Source organism: Artemia sp. Qi Xiang Cuo, chromosome 19 (assembly GCF_049724085.1).
Source record: "Artemia sp. Qi Xiang Cuo chromosome 19, ASM4972408v1, whole genome shotgun sequence".
In the NCBI taxonomy this organism is placed as follows: domain Eukaryota; kingdom Metazoa; phylum Arthropoda; class Branchiopoda; order Anostraca; family Artemiidae; genus Artemia; species Artemia sp. Qi Xiang Cuo.
Window position 1 is genome coordinate 45,548,349 of NC_142812.1, and position 22,612 is coordinate 45,570,960.

The 22,612-nt window shown below is 36.1% G+C and overlaps 1 protein-coding gene across 6 annotated transcripts in view; it reads left to right on the forward strand.

The window, feature by feature from the left end:
* The first annotated feature begins 391 nt into the window (after positions 1-391).
* Positions 392-22,612, forward strand: part of baz (par-3 family cell polarity regulator) — a 229,921-nt gene continuing 207,700 nt past the window's right edge. For 2 of the 6 annotated variants that reach the window (XM_089105453.1, XM_089105456.1), the window contains exons 1-2: positions 392-602; positions 16,050-16,223. In XM_089105453.1, the coding sequence (XP_088961579.1) occupies positions 16,104-16,223 (120 nt within the window). In that variant the 5' untranslated portion in view covers positions 392-602; positions 16,050-16,103. Of the gene's footprint in view, positions 603-3,069; positions 3,315-16,049; positions 16,224-22,612 lie in introns of those variants that run through there. The other 4 variants (XM_089105454.1, XM_089105457.1, XM_089105458.1 and 1 more) reach the window with 4 other exon arrangements.

Sequence of the window (22,612 nt, forward strand, 5' to 3'; positions counted from 1 at the left end):
ATTGTAGATCTAGACTATGAATTGTAGCTCGGCCACAGTCACGGGGAAGGTGTAATCTTCTAACAGGTATCATGCAGGGCAAACTTGCTAAAAAAGTAAATTTAGCGTCTCAGATGCAGAAAAAGTAACCAGCTGCAGAGATCCTGGTGAATTTAGAATATCGGACAATAATAATATAGCTAAGAAATGCGAGTTTTGACTTGAACAAAGTTTGTGGTTTCACCGTGGTGCAGAATACACGCCGCATTGCGTTTTCCGCAACGCACCTGTCTGTGTGAACATTAGGTTAGGATTGCGAAAACGGTGGAGTCAAAACGCTATCAGCCACATCTTTCGCTTAATTTCCTTTGAAAACATTCAAAAAATCGTTCTTCACTTTCATTCCATATTGTTTACATTTATAAAACAATTGGAACAATTCTGTGTAGCATATTTGGTTCTAGCTGCACTAAAAATTGAATTGACTGATTGATGCATTGGGAGTGTTTGACTTGGGAGTTTTATTTGATTTCAATATAGGTTTTATTTGGTGTGATTGGGCAGCATTTGCTTCCATAGCTCCAAAACGGTATAGAATGGCCTTCTCTGTTGCTATTTGGAGTGTTAGTGCTCTTTTCTTATATGCAGGACATTGTGATTTATTGGTGGATTCATGTGGGCCTTTACAATTGATACATGTAGGCTGAGTGTTGTTGCATGTTGTCAACTCTTTAGGATGAGAGCCTTTGCAATTACTACAGGCTAGGAGAATTTCATTGCATTTATTTGTTGTGTGTCCCAGTTTCAGACACTTCTGACACTGGATAGGCTTTGGCTTGTATTCCTTGTGCAGTTTGATTTTCCCAAATAGGAATAACTTTCTGGGATATTAATTTTTTCCTTCAGTGTAAATAAGAAAGATCTACTTGTTTTTAATCCATTAGAGTTGGGTTTACCCAGTTGAGTGACATCTTCTAGTCTACAGGGATTTTGTTACAACCGTATCTGTGAGCCCGTCTTTAAAATTCCAAATTGTTATTTCCAGGGGAACATTATATGCTATTTTTTTTTTTGGAGATTTTTTTGGGTTCCATCTAGTTTAGTTAATCGAGGTATTCAAAAGATATTTTAGATTAAGTATTATATCAGCTGATTTCTGATCTTGGACAGCTATTAGCAAAGATCCATCACAGCGAATGTTAAGAGAAAACATTGATTTTAACATTTTGAAAATTGCTACCCTTATTGTAGTAATCTTTGTTATTTAAAAGGGGGTATTTGGAGAAATTTTGAGGTAATATCCTAAGTTTTGGGAAGGATAATCTTGGAAAGCAGGAGGGGAAATACTTTTAATTGGGGATGTTTTTTTGCTTTTTTTGGAGCTCCTAGAAAGGACCTCTTGAAAGCCACTATCATCCATAGTGACATTTGCACCAACACTGATCCTTGTCCTATTCTCATAATTTGAGCTTTCATGTGACCTTTGTGATAGGGAGCTTGACTAGCCAGGATGGGGCGAAAATGGATCAATTTAATTAGTATTGGGGGTGGGATCCGGAGGGACCTTTTTTTGGGGGGGGTTCTTTGCATTGCCTTTTTGAATAAGCTTTAAACTAAAAAGGAAAGGATAATAGTATGATACCAGACCGTGTGTACTCTACAGTGGGGAAAACTTCCACAAAAGAAACACCACAGTATGGCCCTGAGGAGGATTTTGAGCACGAGGGGCTCAGTACAGCTACTGATTAATCGAGACAATAATGTTAGACTAGGATCAAACTGATTGTTACCCACTTCTTCTTCAATAGCTGCAGGTCTTTAGAGCTTACAATTGGCCACCATCAATCCATAGGCTAATTTCCAAAATATATTTTTGATTTTTTGGCCTAAATTTGTTAGGCTGGCAGAATTTCTAGTTTAGGGGCTTTTTTCTAGCTGTTAGAAAGTAATTAGAGGTGGTAAATATGTAAATGAATCCATCACTTTGTAGTAAATTTCTAGGTGGCACTATAATTTAGCTGAGATGAAAGTAAAAATTTCATTTGATGCCTTTTTTTATGCTCTCTTATAATCAATAATTACTTTTGGGGCTAATTGCATCTTGGGCCCTTAAAGGAGCCCCAAAGGTATTTTATATGAGTTATGAAAGAGCATAAAAAAGCATTACATGATGTTTTCACTTTCATCCTAGCTAAATTGGCCCACTGCAAAGTTACCATGAAATTTAACCACCCCTAATGTGAAAATATATGCCCTGAATTGTCATCAGCAAAGTTTTGAATTGCAAAAGTCAGTGCTATTTTGTTGATGGCATTTGAAAAACTGAGCCTATTTGAAATAGGCTAGCCTACTAGCCTATTGAATTCCTTATTTTATAGTCACTTTGAATATCAAATTTGCCGTCATCCCCTAGTAAAGGAGGTTAAGGATACAACACTAGACCCTTAAAGTTCAAATCAGTGGCGTTGATCTCTATTTTAAGGCCCTTCAGCCAGGAAGTGCAATGGGGGATTAGGGGCCAGCCATCCTGTGCTGTTGCATATTCTTCCTGCTTACCTTCCTCAGGTTTTTCTCCAGGCATAAATTTATTGCTGGGTTTACTCTGGCTAAGCTTACAATTTCATGCCACTTGTAAATACACATGATTCCAGGCTTTGAGACAAAGTGAATGTGCTTCTTTCTTTTTCATGCTCTTTCAAAATTTAATAATAATTTCAATAGCAAATACACTCCTTCTCTCCTCTGATGGTCTCATAAAAATAGCCCTTATTAATATATTTCTCCTATTTTGCATTTCATTGATGCTTTATTTTCTTTATGAATGTGTTCTTTTGCCTGTCAAAACCATTGGATTTATACCTAATTACATAATTGGATTTTACACATTGGATTTATACCAATTATTACAATAATAAAAATTAATTATTGCAAGACAAATCCTACAATGAACATCTCACCTCACTCAAACTCCCTACCTTAGTATGCTGTAGGAAAAGAGGAGACATAATAGCAGCTTGGAAGTTGCTAGAAAATGACCTATTAAATAATGTCTTTTCCCCATCCCTCTCAACTACCACAAGAGGACACCCCTGTTGCATCAAGAGAGAGTGCCAACAGTTCTTCTCAGTCTGTTTTGTCCTACTATAGAACAGCCTATCTGAAGCCACCATCCAATCTAAAACTCTAGATGCCTTCAAGAAAGGAGTTGATCCAGACTGGGCCAACACTGAATGGAGGCTGAACTGGGATGTCAAATCATAAACTTTAAACACAACTAGCAAGGTTTCTACAGGAGGCTCAACACCACCTTTATCTTGCTATACATGCAATTTAAGGTAATTACAGAAGAATTTAAGGTCTATATTATTTAAAAATTAAATTATGAATATGGATAACAATTAAAGTACACATGATAATATGACCAATAAAATATAATAGGCTACCTAATGTCATAATTTAGTTTTATGTTTGAAATCTTTTTCAAACCCATATCCTATATGGGACCATCAGGGGGGGGGGTAGAATGCCTCATTATAAGTTCACATATTTAAGAAGAGCATAGAATAAAGAGTATAATAGTACTACTTTTTTTTATCAGGACATTTCCTTATAAGGAATCTCCTAATCTAGGATGGTGCTCAACTTACATATCTTATTCCTAAAAATGCATTGCTTTACTTAACCCTCACCCATATTAAAATTTTTCTATTACCTAGCTAGGAAGAAGGTAAATACATTACCCAATGTGTCTTTTTATGCTCTTTCCAAATATACTAACTGTTTCCACTGCAAAATCCAATTTGACCCCTTAAAGTGACCTATTTTTGTTACTACACAAAAAAGTTACAACCACAAGGAATGGGATAAAACACAAAATCTGTTTATAAATAAATTCTTCAAAAGTAATATTTTCCAAAGGCATTTATTTATGCCAACCTTATTTCCATAAATATATAGATTTGTAAATAACAGTTGATTAGGGATAAATCCTTTTAGTTGATGACAGTGAAACAACAACAAAAAATCTAGATGTTTTGGCCACATATACAGTGGTGAAACAGTTAAATAGTGACAAATGTTTGATTTGATGACTGTGAAACAATAAAAAAATCTCTAGATACTTTGGTCATGTATACAGTGGGTGGCTTCAGGGGATGTTGTACCTAAAACTTATTGCTTGATTTTATTGCTTATTTAAAACTTATTGCTTGATTGCTTGATCTCTTGCTCTTACTGGTAAACTGGTCAATGGACAAAGCTTCCATTAGCAACCTCTCCTGGAGAATTAGTTATCAAGATCAGTCAAGAATGTGATTTGTGTCTCTTGTCAAATTTGAAAGTTGACATTTTGAAACAAGCAGGTTTGTCTGCACAAATACATTACACCTTGACAGAAAAAAAAGTACAAGAGATATAATTTTGATTGAACTGGTAATAGGAAAATTTATATGCATGGAGAATCTTCCAAAGGGTAAATGCCTTGGGGGGAGGCATTGGCCAGAAACTGTAAATGTACAAACAAAAAAAATATCATTAAAATTCAAGTTCAAAAGTGTTCTCTTTAGGCTGTGGGGTGACCAATTATCTGGATACTATTAATACATAAACAACTTTAAGATTTTCATTGAAATCTTATCCTAACTTGCATACATAATTATAGATTAATTCAACTAGAAACTAACCTAGCTAGCCTAATCTGAATATGTGAGGCTTTTAGCTATTGTTGAAAATCAAATTCAAAACTGTGCCCTACCAGGTTCTTATCCTAACCTGAATAGACAAATTTTAATGGCAAGGACTGCTAAGAAATGTATATTTAGGCCCAATTTAGAGTAATTGCATACATAAATACAAATTAATTCAGCTAAAAACTAACTTAGCTAGCCTAACTTGAATATGTGAGGGTTTTATTTATCCGTCAACTCACCCAGGAATGGCTCACAGATTGCCATATTACATGGCACTCTTCCATCCACAATTTCAGGTAACAAAGCTTCCATATAAAATCTATGGAGCTTCAGAAACATTTTCTATTGTCAGAAATTGTTGTCACTGTTGATTTTTTCCATGTGGATATCTCCTTTGCTATAATAAACAATGAAAAATACTAGGTTAAGGTTGCAAGACTTCAGCTGTATCTGAACTGGATAAAAATAATCATGGTTCCTCTTTAAACTGATGCTGCTTTTTTTATTGAGAAAAACACCTTTATTTGTCTTCTTTGGGTTTGGCCAGGGCACTATTCCTAAAATGTAGAATATGTTAAAAATATATGTGGGAGTGGGGGGGTGGAGGGTTGAAGTAGCCAGATACTATGAAGATATAAACAACTAAATTAAAAAGAAATTTTTTGGTAATTTTGAAGTAAACCTTACCAGGGTTCTAACCTAAATAGAAAAAGTTCAATGATAAGGACCACAAGAAACATCAACACAATACATAGTAAAAACATATATAAGTATAAATTCACGAATTTTTAGTAGTTTTTTTTCATGAAGTATATAAAAACTATCACAAGAATAAATTTTCTTTCAAGAAATGCATGTGGTTCTATTTACCCCTTACTTGCCTAGAAAAGGCTCACAGATTGCCATATTACATGGTATCCATCCACTATTTTGGTTAATAATGCTTCCACGAAATTTTATCTTTGAAAATTTTGTTGGGAATTAAATTTGAAAGTCTGCTATCTTGCATTTGCCTTTGATACTCGTTCTAAGAAACTGAATTAAAAATAGATGAATAACGGAAAGTAAGGAGCAACATTAAAACTAAAATCAAACAGAAATTATTCTATATATGAAGGGGTTGCCCCCCCATCAATACCTTGCTCTTTACACTAAAGCACATTTAAAAAAGCTTCCTATTCTAATCAAATGACCCTTGTGTTTGAGTAGTCATTCTTAAAAATTTAGTACAACAGTCAAACTTTAGTGTAAAGAGAAAGGTGTTGAGAAGGGGGAAACTCCTTCATATATAAAATAATTTTCTGTTTGCTTTGATTTTAAATGTTGCTCCTTACTTTCTATTAAAAAACTTAATATTTCTTTATCTAATTTCTGATTGTTTTTCAGATGGTAAAACTTGTTCACTCTCTATGAAAAATTTCCCTCTTCCTCACAGGAAACTCCCCTGTGGAAATTTATTCACATGTAAAGTACACTCCCCCCCCCACCCTCTGCAAAATTCTCTCCAGACAGTTCTAGTCTTGTTGAAAAATCTGTAAAATTTCTTGTGGATGATTCAGCCAGAAGAAATCACCTTAGCATATGTTCATTTGAAAAATACATTATTTTTTAATCATTTTCTCAATCTCTCTGGAAATTTTCCCGTCCATGCGAATCTTTTCCCAGAAATCAAAACTTGCTGAACATACCCCAGATAATTCCACATAGTATCTCCACATGCAAAATTGAGTTGGCCAATTAAGTAGTACAATTAGAAAGTAGTACAATTAAAAAAAAAATTGTATAGGAATTCTGTAAAGTTTCTCCAGTGTAAAGTTTCCCCTGAAAAGTTCATCCCCTGGAAGTTTCTCCCCCACAAAAAATTCTCCCTATGGAAACCCATTCTAACCACAAAATCCTCACCCAAAAAATCTGTATACTTCCAAATATCAAATACTATGCATGAACAATGGGGAAATTTCATAACTTACAGCCTGCTCTCCACAGACAGTGGGGGATCATTTTATCCCTATAGAAATAGGATACTTATGTATTATAGCAACCCCACTCAAGAAGTGAAGTAAAGTGAAATATACCAAAATATGATGAACATATAATGTTTTGTTAACAAAATTATGAAACTACAGAAGAAAATTATGGAAAGCAATGGAATTTTACTCTCAGCAAACCACATGTTGACACAAAAACTGACTTTTCCCCTACCTGACCTAGTTGTACACTTCCAAGAAGGGTTTTTGTAAAAAAAGAGTATAAGGTCATGTTGTTTCTATTAATGTACTGTTTTGTTTTGAGCAACACCCCTTTATCCTGGAAAAGTCTAATTGCCTCTTCTTCAGTCGTTGGCAAATCCCAAATCTTCATTTGAACATCCATGTTCAGACACTATTCTCTATCACTACATATTACAAACTAAATAAATTTCATTCATGATTGGAGAAACTGGTTCTACTCATATCAAGAACTTGAGCAGGGTCACTATAACACATAAGTACCAGACATAGTTATTGTATCTTTCAACTATGCTGAACAAAATGACTATCTCAGAATTTTGATCAGATAACTTTGTGGGAAAAAGGGTTGTGGAAGGGGGATTAGTTGCCCTCCAATCTTTTTGGTTACTTAAAATGGGCACTAGGTCTTTTAATTTCTATTCAAATGCACCCTTTCCATATCTTCTAGGACCATTATTTTGGTATAGTCACCCATGGAAAAAAAAACAACAAACAAATAAACACTCATCTGTGATGTTTCTTCTCACAAACAATGCAAAATATATAGGAGGTGGAAACTTCTGAAATAGGGTTTTCTGATCTGCTAAATTTGATGGTTTTTAGGGGACTTTTAGGTGGTGTTTCCATCCTATTTGAAAAATCCGACCAATTTTCTCAGGCTTGTAACTTTTGTTGGGTAACACTAAACTTCATGAATTTTATGTATTTGGAATCAGCATAATAACTTAACTTCTTACCAAAAAAAGATAAAAATGCCAGGAAATGCAAATTCTAAAAGGTTCATTCAATTTTTATGATATAAAATCCTGCACATGATATTTCTAGCCCTCTGTCTTGAAAAAAAAGGATTTCTTTGCCACAATCTGTTACCTTCATTTTTGTAGTTTAGTTATTTTAACTAATGGAAGATTTTTCATTCTGATATTTTTGTTCCGGCATTGTTTGCCAATTTTCCTTGTTTTCTTTATGATTTTTTTTGCTTGTATTGTGTTTTGTGACTCCAAAGTTCAAATTTGGACCTTTGGGACTTGTAACAAAAATTTTTCGAAGTAAATATCCTATCTTGGAACTACTTACAATGACCACTTTGGTCTGTGCGCTGCAGCTTCCCTGCCAATCTTCAACTACTCTCTGTCTCATTTCTGACCATGGCTCCCATGGTTCTAGTGCTTCTGTGAATTTTTGTCAAAGATTCTTCTTCTGTCCTTCCAGCTGTCATCTCGAACATGGTGCTGGCTCACAGAAAAGGATGTATTGGCATATTGTATCTTTGGGGTGATGCAAGGTGTGGTCAAGGAGTTTGAGATGATATCTTTTGATGATAAGAGATAGCTACTCAGACTGGCTTCTTACTTTGCTGATGGGAATTCTTTACCACCTGTTGATTTGCTGTATAATAGAAAGACAGCAGTGATTAAACATGTCCAAAGCTCTCACCTCTTCTGCCTTGAGTTGTCTTGCAAGCAGGTAGTAGTACAGTTAAAATGGATTCTCTTCAGACTCTGACTTTGGTTTTTTGTCAAGATCTCACATCTGGCCTATATCACCTTTTTTTTTACTGATGAAGGACCCCTACACTTTTCACGTGTGGACAGAAACATCTTCTCTAGCTTCATCATCTGGTGTTATAATAGACCCAAAATACTTGAATTCCTTCACATTTTTAATTTGTTTGCCATCCAAGATTATTTTGACATGAGGCAGAATGGTTGAGTGTGATTGCTTCAGTGTTGGAGCTTCTTGCAGTGATCCCAATGAGGCCTCACAGACATCATCGACCTTCAAAGGTGTCAGCAGTGATTTACAGCAAGGTGCTTTTTATGTACTTTTTAGTACTTCTATGATACTCAGTGGTTTTAAATTCATATTGTTTGGCTTTTTAACAGCATCTGAGAATGAAGGTTGATCTCACAGGGCTTTGATGGGGTTTAGTAGCTCAGGAAAGGATTCTCACCAGCATCCCAGTTGCCCTTCTTCTAATGAAATGATTTCCCTGCACTTGTCTTTCAATGTGTTGGCTTTTGAAGGGGCTTTCCCCATTGCTTCTTGTAGGCTAGCAGTTTTAGTATTTTCTTCCTATTATGATTTTTGGATGTATGCTCCAGTTCTTTAAGGTTTGACCATACTTTTCTTTGTCCTGATTCACTGATGCTTAACTGCTTTTAAGTGTTCTTTGGCACCACCAATGAAGGGTTTTTTCTTTTTAACTTGTTCTATGATGCAGTCAGAAATTCATAATTGCTGCATCCGCTTTGTCTAGCCAAGGACTTCCTTGGCTACATTCTGGGTAACAATCTTTATTGGTGCCCATCCTTGCTCTAATATAATACATTTGTGCAGGGCTTTGAATTGGTTACTTAGCTTCAAATCAAAATCAGCTTTGATTCCTGAATGTTTGAGTTTAGATACATCAAAGTACTTCTGTCTTTTTTGCTGCTTGTGCTTGCTGAAATGGTGACAGACCTTACACAACAGTGAATAGTTATCAGATCTATTTAAATATCCTATATCAGTTCCTATGTGAGCCCTGGCATCTAAGCAGGAGCTTCTCCATTGCTTGCTTGCCAAGATGTGATTAATGTGAGCAGTTGTTCTTCTGTTTTTTGAGCACCATGTAACAAAACAAAGTTTCTTGTGTTCAAAGGGAGGCATCTATTGCCAATGATCCCCAATTTCTGTGGCTCTATTGACATCTGCTCTGCCAATCCAACTAAATAAAACTACTGCTTTCTCATGATGAGGGTTAATGGCAATGATGGTAATGTGGCTTATGCAGTCTTTGACACTGACTGTTGTGATGTTTGATGATTATGATTCCCTGGTTACCACACAATTTTCAGTAAAAGGATTGAAGAAGAATCCAACTCCATGCTTGCCCAAGCCATCAGGGGATCCAACTGGAATTAATCAGTTTTGTTGATGGCTTGCCTTTTGGACAGATCTTCATTCATTCTTGTTTCTGACATGTAACAAATGTTGATTCCATACTTCAGGAGCTACCATGCAAGGGATAGCTGTGTGGATTCCAGCTTGCAGCTTCAAACGCTTCTCACACCAATATGCAGATACTTTCTTGGTTTGGCAGCTTGCATACTTGTTGGACCAGGCACCACCCTGACCTGGTCTGCAATTGCTGTAGTAGTGCCATTCTGCAGCCGGTCTTCAATGTCCATTAGTGGTTCATGAAAATTCTCTTGACCAAGGGTTCCCCAGACCCTTGGTGCACTGCTGCATTAGCCATCCTTCCAATCTGGCTAGACAATCAGTAGCATGTTACACTATTCTACTGCTGCGATATGTAGCCTAGGGCCCTCCTCCTGGCTCACTAGGGACAGAGGTGTGAGTCCTCATTCCAAGGTCCATCATTTGCAATTAGAGACCTCTGAGGATTGAAAATTTTGATCATGTGTGGGCATTTTGAAAATGCATGAATGTGTGTGCATCCACTGGATTTAGATTCTGTAAGCAATTGAAAAGACATGCAAACATACGTATTATAGTAAAGAACCTTAAGTGAAAACTAATATTGTTCTATAATTGTTAGCATTGTATGATTTAACTAAGTTTGAATATTTTTCTACAAGGACTAATAGGCTGCTGTAATATCTTCATAACTCCTTTGTAAAGTGCCATACTGCCGTATGTTACTTTTTGGTGTGATTTACAGACTAGAAAGGCTGAGAAGCACAACAAGATTATCATTATAATCTCCAACATTGAACATCTTTAAGTGGAGGGTTTCAATCCTCTCTCTTATCCCAAACACAATCAAAACTTTGAGTTAAGTCAGCCATCTTTTGAAAATTCTTGATTACAATCATTGGTTAAAATAAGGATTTGGTTTTAAAGCAACATAAATTTTTCATGAAAGTTTCTACTTTATACCCAATTTAGTCCCAAGATACCCTGCCTGGATATCTTGACTACCTGGCCTATTTTGTCAGCCTGGTTGCACTCATGCTATTTTGACTCAATTCAATAGTAGCAGTAATAATAGCAGTAGTAGTAGTGCAGTCAACTCTCAATAATTTGAAACTCAAGGGACCAGAGGAAAAGTTCAAATTACCAAGAGCTCAAAAATAGCAGGAGCTAAATTAACCAAGAAGGAACAAGGAAGAATTTTAAATAAGCAAGTATTTTATTAAAAATACTTAACATGTGTATGTACATACATACATAAAAACACTTACATTTAACTTTTTGATTACATAAGTACATGGAGTATGTTAAAACTCTTGTGAGGAAAAAAATATTTTGCAAAGTATTCTGTGAATTTTTTGTTGTTGATGAGAGCTTTAAAGAAATCATTACTTGTTTCTGTTCTGAGAGCATTGGAGTGTAAGGTTTTGATGGATAATCTCGCCTTGCTTAATGTGACTGGAGCAGGTAACATTAGGCTACTTAAAGTATTGTGAAGAGCAATTTCATCATCCATGAGAACGAAATCCCCAAAGGTAAACTAAACCACAGTTTGGTAGAAATCCCCACTTTTTATCTAGGAGGATGAATTCTGTCAAGTCTCATGACTCTGATAACCATGCAGCGTTTTCTGTTTCCTTAGCAAACTAACATTTTCTGAAGTGGTTATTTAGGGTGGTAGAACTGATATTTTTTGAGGCCTTATCAATAATAGATTAGGAGGTCAAAACTGTTATTTTCAAATTTTCACCTTTATCAATATCCGGCAGAAGAAAAACAACCTTTCTCTAGTACAGAGTTTTGAAGTTTTGAATTGTACCCTGGTCCAATGGGTTTGACGTTGTGTTGGGAGGAGAGAAAATTAATTTTATGTGGTCTAATGCTGGTGGTTGTTATCTGGTGTATTTATAAAAAAATAGTAACATATTTTGTTTAGGTTTCTTTATATCTATCTACCAAGGTCAGCCAATCATTAACTCATTCTGTTAATCAAGAGGAATGCTTTATCCTCTATACTGACGGAGCCACTCGAACACCTTTTTCTTCCTGTGCTTGAGCTGCCACTTCTGATGAAATGATCCTATTTTTTAATATCATTGATAAAGTAGATGGTAAAATAGCAAACTGTTTGGCTGCATCTTTTTAGTAGCTCTGCTCTCTACTGCTTCTATAGAAAGCCATTTTTCATTAATTGAAAGACACTTACTTTTTCTGGAAGAACTTATTTTGTTTCAAAGTTCTGAGAAAAGGGTAGCAAAAGTGGTACTAATGTTGGTAACCCTGGTAGTTTCAGCTTAATACCCTAAGCTTTTGCTGGGATATTGCTAACACACCCCTTTGATAACCCACTTGTAGATGGTGTGTTTTGATTCAGTTGAACACCATCCTCACTGTTCCCTGAAAGTCTGACTAATACCCTTAGCATTAGCAATATTAGTAGTCATAGTAGCAGAAGTTGCCTAATAGTAGGAGCGTTTGGGTTATTATTAGTAATATCAGTTACTACTAAGCAAGCAGTAATAGTATTCATGTTCTGCCTTTTTGGTCTAGTTCAAGATCCCCTCCTCATGCCCTAATAGTTTCAACTTAATACTTTAAGTCATTTCTAAGATTTTGTTGTTAAGTTCTTTTGATAACCTGCATGCACAAAATGTGTTCTGATTTAGTCCAACATCCCCCTCAACAGTCCTTGAAAGTTCCACATTCATACCATTTTCCTTAACAATATTAGTATTAACAGCAGTAGTACTAGTATTACTACTACTATTAGTAGTATGCACATAGTACATTTTATTAGTTCTACATGTCTCTCAACATGCCCTGAAAGTTTCAACCTAATACTCTTGGCCGTTTTCGAGATGATGCTGATACAGCCTGCATTGTGTGTTTCTATAGCGAAAATTTCTCCTTACACCCTTAGCCTTAGTAGTAGAATTAATAGTGCCAGTTGTAGTAGTATGCCGATAGTACCTTTTCGTTGGCTCAACATCCCCTCAACATGCACGGAAAGTTTCAGCTTAATACTCTAAGCTGTTCCTGGGATATAACTGATATTCCTTTTCAGTAACCTACATACACATAGCATGTTTCAGTTTAGTCCTAACATTGCCTGGAAGTTTCAGCATAACCCTTAGCTTCAGTAGCACCAGTAGTAGTTGTCTTAGTAGTATTAGTTGTAGTAGTAGCAGTAGTAGATACCAATCATAGCAGTAGTAGTATGCACCAAGTGCTTTTGGTCAGTTCAACATCCTCCTGAACATATCCTGAAATCTAAACTTAATACCCTAGACTATTCCTGAGATATTGCTGGTACAACCTTCTGACAACCTGCATGCACAGAGTGTGTTGCGTGAACACACTGTGTGTTCACAAAAATCGTGGAGTGAAGTGCCACGATTTTACTGACTTCTTTTTTTTACCAAGTGACCAAAAATATTGGGGGGGGGGGGAGTCCCCCCCCCACACGTGACGGCCCTGGCACAGAGTGCCCTTTGGCTAGTTCAGTATCTCTCTCAACACGTCCTGAAAGTTTCAATTTAATACTCTGTTCCTGAGAAATTGCATATACATCCTTTTGGCAACATGAATCCACATAGTGTGTTTTGATTGACTTTAACTTTATCCTAAATATACCCTTAACCTCACCAAATATACCTTTAACTTTAACCTTAATACCCTTAACCTCAGTAGAAATAGTAGTCGTCGTTGCAGTAGAAATAGTAGGAATAGTGATTACGTGCATATAGTGACTTTGGTTAGTTCAACATCCCCCTCAACATTCCCTGAAAGTTACATTTTAATGCTAATCTTTTCCTAAGATATTGTTTATATGCCCCTTTTAAAACCTGTATGCACAGAGTTTTTGATTTTTGTTGAAAATCCCCCTCAAGATTCCCTGAAAGTTTCACCTTAATATATTGGCCTCTAGTTACAGTAGTCTTATTAATAGTATGCAAATAATGCCTTTTGGTTAGTTCAACATCCACTGAAAGTTTCAACTTCATAATCTAAGCTGTTCCTGAGATATTGCTGGTCACCCTTTTGACAAGATACATGCTCATAGTGTGTTTTGATTTAGTTCAACATCCCATAAGCATTCCCTGAAAGCTTCATCTTAATACCCTTAGCTTCAGTTCTAGTAAAAGTTGTAGTAGTAGTAGCATGCACTACTATTATATAAAAGTTGTAGTAGCATATAAAAGTATATATAAAAGTTGTAGCAGTATGTACCTAACACATTTTGTTTTTCTTTCAACATCCTCCTCAGCACATGCTGAAAGTTTTAACTTACAGTTCCTGGGGTGTTGCTCATTTGTCCTTTTGACAACCTGTATAGGAATAGTGTGTCTTGATTTAATTCAACAATGTCTCAACCATCCCTAAATTTTTTGTCTTAATACCCTATCTTTAGTTGTAGTAGCGGTTGCAGTAGCAGTACCTGCATGTACCTTTTGACGACTTGGAATGTACACAGTGTATTTTCATTCAGTTAAACTTCCCACTCAATATTCCCTGAAATTTTCATCTTCATACTCATAGCTGTAATAGTAGTCACAGTAGTAGTAGTAGGAGCACTCGTAGTAGTAATAGTAGTAGAAGGATTAGTGGTAGTACTAACAGTTGTAGCAATGGTAGCATGCATTCTCTTGCCTTTTGGTCAGTTGAACATCCCCTTCATCAAGCCCTGGAAGTTTTAACGTAATGCTGTAAGCCTGCAGAGTGTGTTTTGATTTATAATTTTCCCCTCAATATTGTGTTAAATTTTTACAGTCATACTCTTAGCCTTATTAATACTGGTATCATAGTAGTAGTAGTAGTATTTTATCAGTAGTAGTAGTAGTAGTAGTAGCATTTTATCAGTTGTAGTAGTAGCAGTAGCATTAGTAGAAGCATGCACATATTGCCCTTTGGTTAGATGAGCGTCCCCCTGATGATGCCCTGGAAGTTTCAGCTTGATATGGTAAGCTATTACTAAGATATTGATGATATGCCCTTTTGACAGTCTTTATGCACATAGGTTATTTTGATCTAGTTCAACTTTCCCCTCAGTATTTCCTCAAAGTTTCACTCCAGTATCCTCAGCCTTAATAGTAAATGCTACAGAAACAGTAGTTGTAGTTGTAGTAGTAACATGTAAATATTGCCTTTTCGTCAATTGATCATCCTCCTCATCATTCCCTGAAAGTTCTAACTTAATACCCTCAATTGTTTGTGAGCTATGTCTTTTTGACAACATGTATGCATATAACATGTTTTGATTTAGTTCAACACTCCCCTCAACATTCTCTGGAAGCTTCACATGAATGCCTTTGGCCTTCTTGGACACCAAAGATCAAACAAGCCCCCTTTCCCAATAACAAATACTATATGTAAACAATGGACGCATTGCATAACTTACAGCCCTTGCTCCAAAGACTGTAGGGGGTTGACATCCCTAGGGACATAGTTGTTGAATCTTTCAACTATGCTGAACAAAATGGCTATTTCAAAAATTTTATTGGATGTGGTTGGAGAATTAAGGTGCGTGGAAGGGACATGGTTCTCCTCCAATCACTTTTGACTGCTGATGCAAAGGGCACTTGAACTTACAGCTTCCAGTTGATTGAGTTTGTCCAAAGTTCCTATGACAACTTCTATACAAAGTGCCTTGGTGAGGAGAAAATAAAAAAATTGTGCCCTATTCGCTTTTTACTTAGGCAGTGCTATTACACTGTCTGTGATACAATATTGGAAATATTCATTTTCATTAAGTCAAAATCTCAAACTGAAACAAATTACTATTAAAATTAGTTTAGAAAGAATTCCCTGTTCAAAAGCTGGTAGGAAATACACCCTTAAGGAATTCCTACAGCTGTTCTTAGCTTGAAAAAATGCCACTTCTGAACTGAGTAGGCCTATAGTATTTGAAAAAGTCAAAGTGAGTTTTATTTAATAATAATAAAAAAAAAATTAAATTCTTACTTATTACTTTTTGATTTTAATTATTGTAAATGGGAAATAATAATTAATCCATAATTTGTTTAAAGTATCGAAAGGCTAATTTTCTTTTACAATTTAGTGGTTGTTTTTAGAGTCAAATGATGGAGGTGGCAGTTTGTTTTTGGACAGCTGAATTTGTCCTCATAAAAAACTTAAAAAATTGCAATTTCATACTTTTTAGCATTTACAAGAATAATTACATTCTAAGCCTGTTAGCATATATAAAAATTACATTTATTCAGTTTTTTTCCAGGTATTGACATGCTAATGGCAGAGACAATTCAGTGATAAATTTTATAATTAAGTGATGAAGGTGACAGTTTGTTTTGGGGAGCTGAGGATACTAGTTCCTTGTGGAAGTGGGAATTTATTAGTGAGAGACCTTGCTCAACAGGCTGTGCATCGATACTGTAAAGCTTCTGGTCAGGTAAGGATCTTATTTATAAACAGCCATGCACGAGGAGTATGAAAATTCATACTTCTGAGAGGAGTGACAGGACAATGTGTAAATTTTATAAAAGAAGCTGCTATGATATACAAATATTATATATCAAGGATTCAACTGGTTGGGCTTCAGATAGGCCATTAACTTCGAAAATTTACGTATTTTCAACAATGTGCAAATTTTATAAAAGAGGAATTTTTTTTTGTTCTTTTTATTTAAACAAATAAAATTTTTTTTTTTATTAAAACAAAAAATAAATTTTTATTTAAACAAATAAAAAACAAATTTTTTATGTGTTTTTATTCTTTTTCGCATGGGATGATAACGCTATCGAACCAGGGATCTTAAAATATCGAGATAGGAGTCATTTAAACAGTAACTTAAACTTCCTGTGATATTTTTATGTAACCAAACTTTGCAAATTCGGAAATTTTCGACAATGTCCAAATATTATTTTGTAAAAATTCGACAATGTGCAAATTTTATAAAAGAAGATGCTATGATATGCAAATATTATATATCAAGGATACAGCGTTTTGGGCATCAGATGGCCCATTAACTTTGACAATTCCTTTTGGTTAAGGCTCCTGTTCCCTTCGCCGGTTCTGATGTGTTATTAAATAAAAAAATAAGCTTTTTCAACTGAAAGTAAGGAGCAACATTAAAACTTAAAACAAACAGAAATTATTCCGTATATTAGAGGGGTTTCCTTCATCCTCAATCCCTTGCTCTTGATACATCAATTACTGGATTTTTCAACTATGCTGAATAAAATGACTATCTCAAAATTTTGATCAGCCGACTTTGGGGAAAAAAGGTGGGTAGGAGGGCTAGTTGCCCTTCAATCTTTTTGGTCACTTAAAAGGACAGAAAAAACGCAAAATTCCACATTTTTGTATATAGGAGGTTGAAACTTCTACAACAGGGTTCTCTGATAAGCTCAATTTGATGTTGATATTAAGATTCATTTGCTTTTAGAGGATGTTTCCACCTTTTTTTCGAAAACCAGGCTCGTAGCTTATGGTGGGCAACACTAAATTTGATGAATATTATATATTTGGAATCAGCATAATAAGGCAATTCTTTTGATGTATCTATTGAATTCAAAATTCAGTTTTTTAGTTCAGTTACTATTGAGCCGAGTCGCTCTTTACCTTTTTTTTTTTTTACCAAAGTCGCCCGATCAAAATTTTGAGACAGCAATTTTATTCAGCATATTTGAAAAATCCAATAGCTAAGCCTTTAGGGGTAACATGACCCCCCACAACCGTGGGGAAAGGGCTGTAAGTTATGAAATCTGCTCATTGCTTGTATATAGTATTTGTTATTGGAAAGTATACAGACATTGTTCGGGGTGGGGTTTTGTGCTTGGGGGGGGGGGCTTCTACTAATGTGCAATTATATTGCAGTTTGTTGTAAAAGTTATGTGCTTATTGTCAATGATTCGCCTATTAGTTTGCTACATTTTTAAAATCAAATTTTTTCCAGAGTTTCTCTCGTTGATGACTAAACTCAAATTGTTTATTGTTTCTCTTCTCAAGAAGCTGAAAATATTTAAACTGGTTTATTTGTTTTGTCAAAGTTTTGTTTGCACTTCACTAAGGGTTTCAAGTCGTGAGAGTTTATTTACATATTCCTTACTTCGAGTGTTTGCTATATGTTGCCTGATAGGTTTTATCTACGCATTTATCTCATATACTTATTTGAACTTAAAAGTAAAATTGGCATAAAACATCTAAAATTGATTGTTTCGGCCCGTTTTAAACACTTTGATTAAACACACCAAGACAGATAGTCTGAGTGAGAGGCAATGCTGGCATAAGCCTTTTTAGGAATGTATAAATATGATGTAATTTTCACTTGTTGATAGATAGTCTATCATCCAGAGCTAAGATAGATAGTCATAGAGCTAAGGGATGATCGAGATTTTTGGGCTGACTCATGATGGACAATGTCCACTGGACTTGTATGCAAAACGGGGGACTGAATTTGTTTGGACTTCAATTCAGAGTCCTTCAATAAATGATGGGCTCACTTAGAGTTAGGAAAAGGGTATCTCTCTTGTTGATAGATAGTCTATCATCTATCCATCCATCTTGGGACAGAATTAAGGTAGATAGTCAAATTACTTTAGGGATGACTAAAATTGAAAACACACTGAAAATTATGCAAATTGCAAGGTACTGTTCTCTAGATCTGGATTCTGACAGCCATGTTCTAAATGGCTTGCGCAGGATCGGGGGGGGGGGGTTGTTGAAGTCATTTCATTCGAGATGTTAAAAAGTGTGCATTTGTGTTAAACTTTCCATTGCCAATATTTATCTTTTGTAAGGTATATTCTTATGTATGTTTTTGCAAGGCACTGTAAATATAGCCAAGAAACTAACTCTGCTTTGTGCTGGCCCCCGGGTGGCTTCATGCTGTGATTATTTAAAAAAAACTACGTTTTCTAAAGAGTTAAAGAGGCTGAGTTACAAGGTCGAACCTTAAAACGTACAGGGATTAGGAGGCACAGTTGGGGCTGCCCTCAAACCCCGCTTTCGCAGCCTTTAAATAAAAAAAAGTTTTTTAAACTGAAAGTAAGGAGCGACATTAAATCTTAAAACGAACAGAAATTATTCCGTATATGAAAGGGGCTGTGCCCTCCTCAACGCCTCGCTCTTTACGCTAAAGTTTGACTTTCTCACAACTCTTTTTTTTAAACAATAAAAACTTTAGCGTAAAGAGCGAGGCGTTGAGGAGGGCACAGCCCCTTTCATATACGGAATAATTTCTGTTCGTTTTAAGATTTAATGTCGCTCCTTACTTTGAGTTTAAAAAACTTTTTTTTTTATTTAAAGGCTGCGAAAGCGGGGTTTGGGGGCGGCAGCCCCCCAAATGTGCCTCCTAATCCCTGTACGTTTTAAGGTTCGACCTTGTAACTCAGCCTCTTTAACTCTTTAGAAAATGTAGTTCTTTTCAAATAATTTCTGCACGTTTTTGTACAGTTTATTACTTATTATTGCTTGACTAACTGTTAGATGATTGTGTATTATTCTTTTCTTTCTCGACAGGGTGTTTTAAGGGTCGACCTTGTAACTCAGCCTCTTTACCTCTTTAGAAAACGTAATTTTTTTCAAATAATTTAAAAAAAAAACTTTAAATTCAGTATATAAAAAATTTGCTCTGACGCTGAATCGAACCCGGATCTTCCGCCTGACAGTCTGGAGTATCAACCGATGTACTAAAGAGATACAACTATAATTGTTTTTTAGTAAATGAAATCTATTTTTGACGCAAGCAAATACCCACAAAACTTGATATTTGGTTTTTGGAAAACAGGGAAGGAGTGATCAGATTGAGCTGAAATTTCGAGGACAAGCTCCCAGGCCCCAGGAAAGCTTATCCTCTAAATTTCAGCCCGATCAGACAACGTTAAAGGGGGGCTGTGGTGGGAAAAATTAACATGGGCTCTTATAGGGAAACGAGGTTTTTCGTAAATGTAAATTCGGGGGATAATTTTTTCGGTCTGAAAATATCAAAAGGCCCTAACAGGTCGAATTCTGCTTCGAATGAGTCCTCATTGACCCGGATCAGTTGCCAACTGTGGCCTGTAGGCGTGGCTAATAAAATTTTTTTTTTTTGAACTTTAAGTGGCTATATTTGGTTTTTGGAAAACAGGGAAGGAGTGATCGGATTGAGCTGAAATTTCGAGAATAAGCTCCCGGGCCCTAGGAAAGCTAAACCTCTAAATTTCAACCCAACGGGACAACGTTAAAGGGGGGCGGTGGTCGGAGGGTTGAAACTTCTGGCTCACTTTTACCCATGAAGATAAAGTCGGAGGGGGGGTGAAATTTTGCACGTTTCTTAATTTGAGCTTGGGCTACAAAATGCGATTACCGCTGTCTCTCTGCGACCGCTAGGACCGGAAATCGCTTAACATTGTGGTGGGTCGCCTCTTTATAGAGGCACAAGTGTGCCTCCTTGATAAGTCGTTAAATTTGTTTCTTTTGTGTTTGTTTTCTGGCATCATTGCTTATAGACTCACTGAATGCATTTTAGAGCCACAATGAGATATTATTCAATACCACATTTATGCAGAACCTGCATCGCTTAAACATTTGACGGGTCAAAAATAATAAAATTATTAAGCTTTTTGGGTAAAAATCTTTTCTTCATGGATATCGTCATTTGAAAGTGACTGCATACTGGGATAATTCCAAAGTGGTAAAACTCTGCGTGATTTAAACTTTAAGCATTTTCAAGTGCTGAAGTATAACATGGAATCTTAACAAATAGGCTTAAATGATGCAAAAACTAAATTGATAAAAAGTTGAATAATTATGTAAAAAAATAAATTTAAAGGTAAAAACAGAAAAAATGCAATACAAAATATATAGAAAATAGTGGGAGAATAGTAAAAATCTTCATTATTTGTGGGAATATCACCTAAAGCTCTCCTTCTATCCAGATTTTTGTGATTTTTTGTCTACGTATCTAAACATAGACATAGACAGGAGTGACCTCCAAAGGTAGTGTGAGACAGACACGTTCACTTGAATATTATTCCAGGCACAGGAATATTAGACAAGCACGTACAGGCTGGAATTATTATTGTTCCCAACATGACTGCATTCCAGGAATCTACTCTAATAATATAAATGCGCGCAAAATTTGCGTAGACATCAGTACATAGTACGCGGTGCCATAGTTCTCGTTATTAAGCCACTAGTGACCCCGGAGGGGGCTCTCACTTCCCGCCACCTGATATACATCTCGGATTGCCACATATGCCGCACAGTTCCACCAGACTTGGCATAATCCCGCCACTTTTGGCACTTCGTCCAAAAAGCTTGGCATGTGCCATGTGCCAATGTGCCATGTGCCAACTGGTGTGCATGATTTTTGAGAGAGAGAGAGAGAGCTATTGTAATAAAAATTGTTATGAATATAAAAAAAAGGTCTTCTAGTGAAGACCTTTTCTTCTTCTAGTGAAGTAGGGAAGTGCCAAAAATTAAATGGCATAGGTCTGTTCTGTTCTTGACACTAGTACCAATTTCCACTTTTATTACTTTCCGATCTTCTTTGATCCACAATGTACTAACCATTTACAATACTAAATAATCATTTTGTTACTACTACTACTATCAACTCACTTCTGCACCATACCGCCTGATGCCAACGCAGCTGCGCCCGCTCCTTCTCCATTCCAATCTATTCAAACCCTCGCTCTTTATATCCTACCAGGAAGTTCCAAGTTCCCTTTAATGTCCTCCCCCGCCCCATTCGTGGAAGACCGGCTTTTTATGCAGAATACATTAAACCAAAAAGAAACAAGTTAGAGTAAGTAAATTTACTGGGAAAGAAGTAAACTGACTATTCTTATTGCTGTTGTTTTTATTTGCTGTGTCTTACCAATTCACCATAAAAACAATATCTTCGTGAGGTTTTACAGGCGCTAGAATCACGGATAGGAATCTTATTTTGACGATCAATTTCATATAATGCATTGGTGAATACAGCTCTGACCCTTTGGGAATTAACGAATTTTTTTCTGGGGTCAAACTTGAAAAATGATTACCTTTTCAGGGCACAGTTGTTGGTTATCATTTGATGCTAGGAATGAGGTTGTGGTCCACCTTTCAGGACAGTTGTTAATTTTCAGTTGATGCTAGGAATGAGGTTGTGGTCCACCTTTCAGGGCAGTTGTTAATTTTGATTTGATGCTAGGAATGAGGTTGTGGTCCACCTTTCAGGTCAGTTGTTAATTTTCATTTGATGCTAGGAATGAGGTTGTGGTCCACCTTTCAGGGCAGTTGTTAATTTTCATTTGATGCTAGGAATGAGGTTGTGGTCCACCTTTCAGGGCAGTTGTTAATTTTTATTTGATGCTAGGAATGAGGTTGTGGTCCACCTTTCAGGACAGTTGTTAATTTTAATTTGATGCTAGGAATGAGGTTGTGGTCCACCTGTCAGGGCAGTTGTTAATTTTTATTTGATGCTAGGAATGAGGTTGTGGTCCACCTTTCAGGGCAGTTGTTAATTTTTATTTGATGCTAGGAATGAGGTTGTGGTCCACCTTTCAGGGCAGTTGTTAATTTTCATTTGATGCTAGGAATGAGGTTGTGGTCCACCTTTCAGGACAGTTGTTAATTTTTATTTGATGCTAGGAATGAGGCTGTGGTCCACATCAGGGGGATTGCCGCTTTGTTTTGCAAGCATACCTGTTGAAGTCACCACAGCAGATTTGAAACGCGTTTCAAAAGCTGTTTTTAATTAGCAAAGCCAATATTTGTAAGATTATAAACTTTAAAAGCTGTGCAACCATGTTATTGTGTAGGAATAACAATCTAATTTCACAGTTGCCATTGATGGACCACCTGTTAATAATA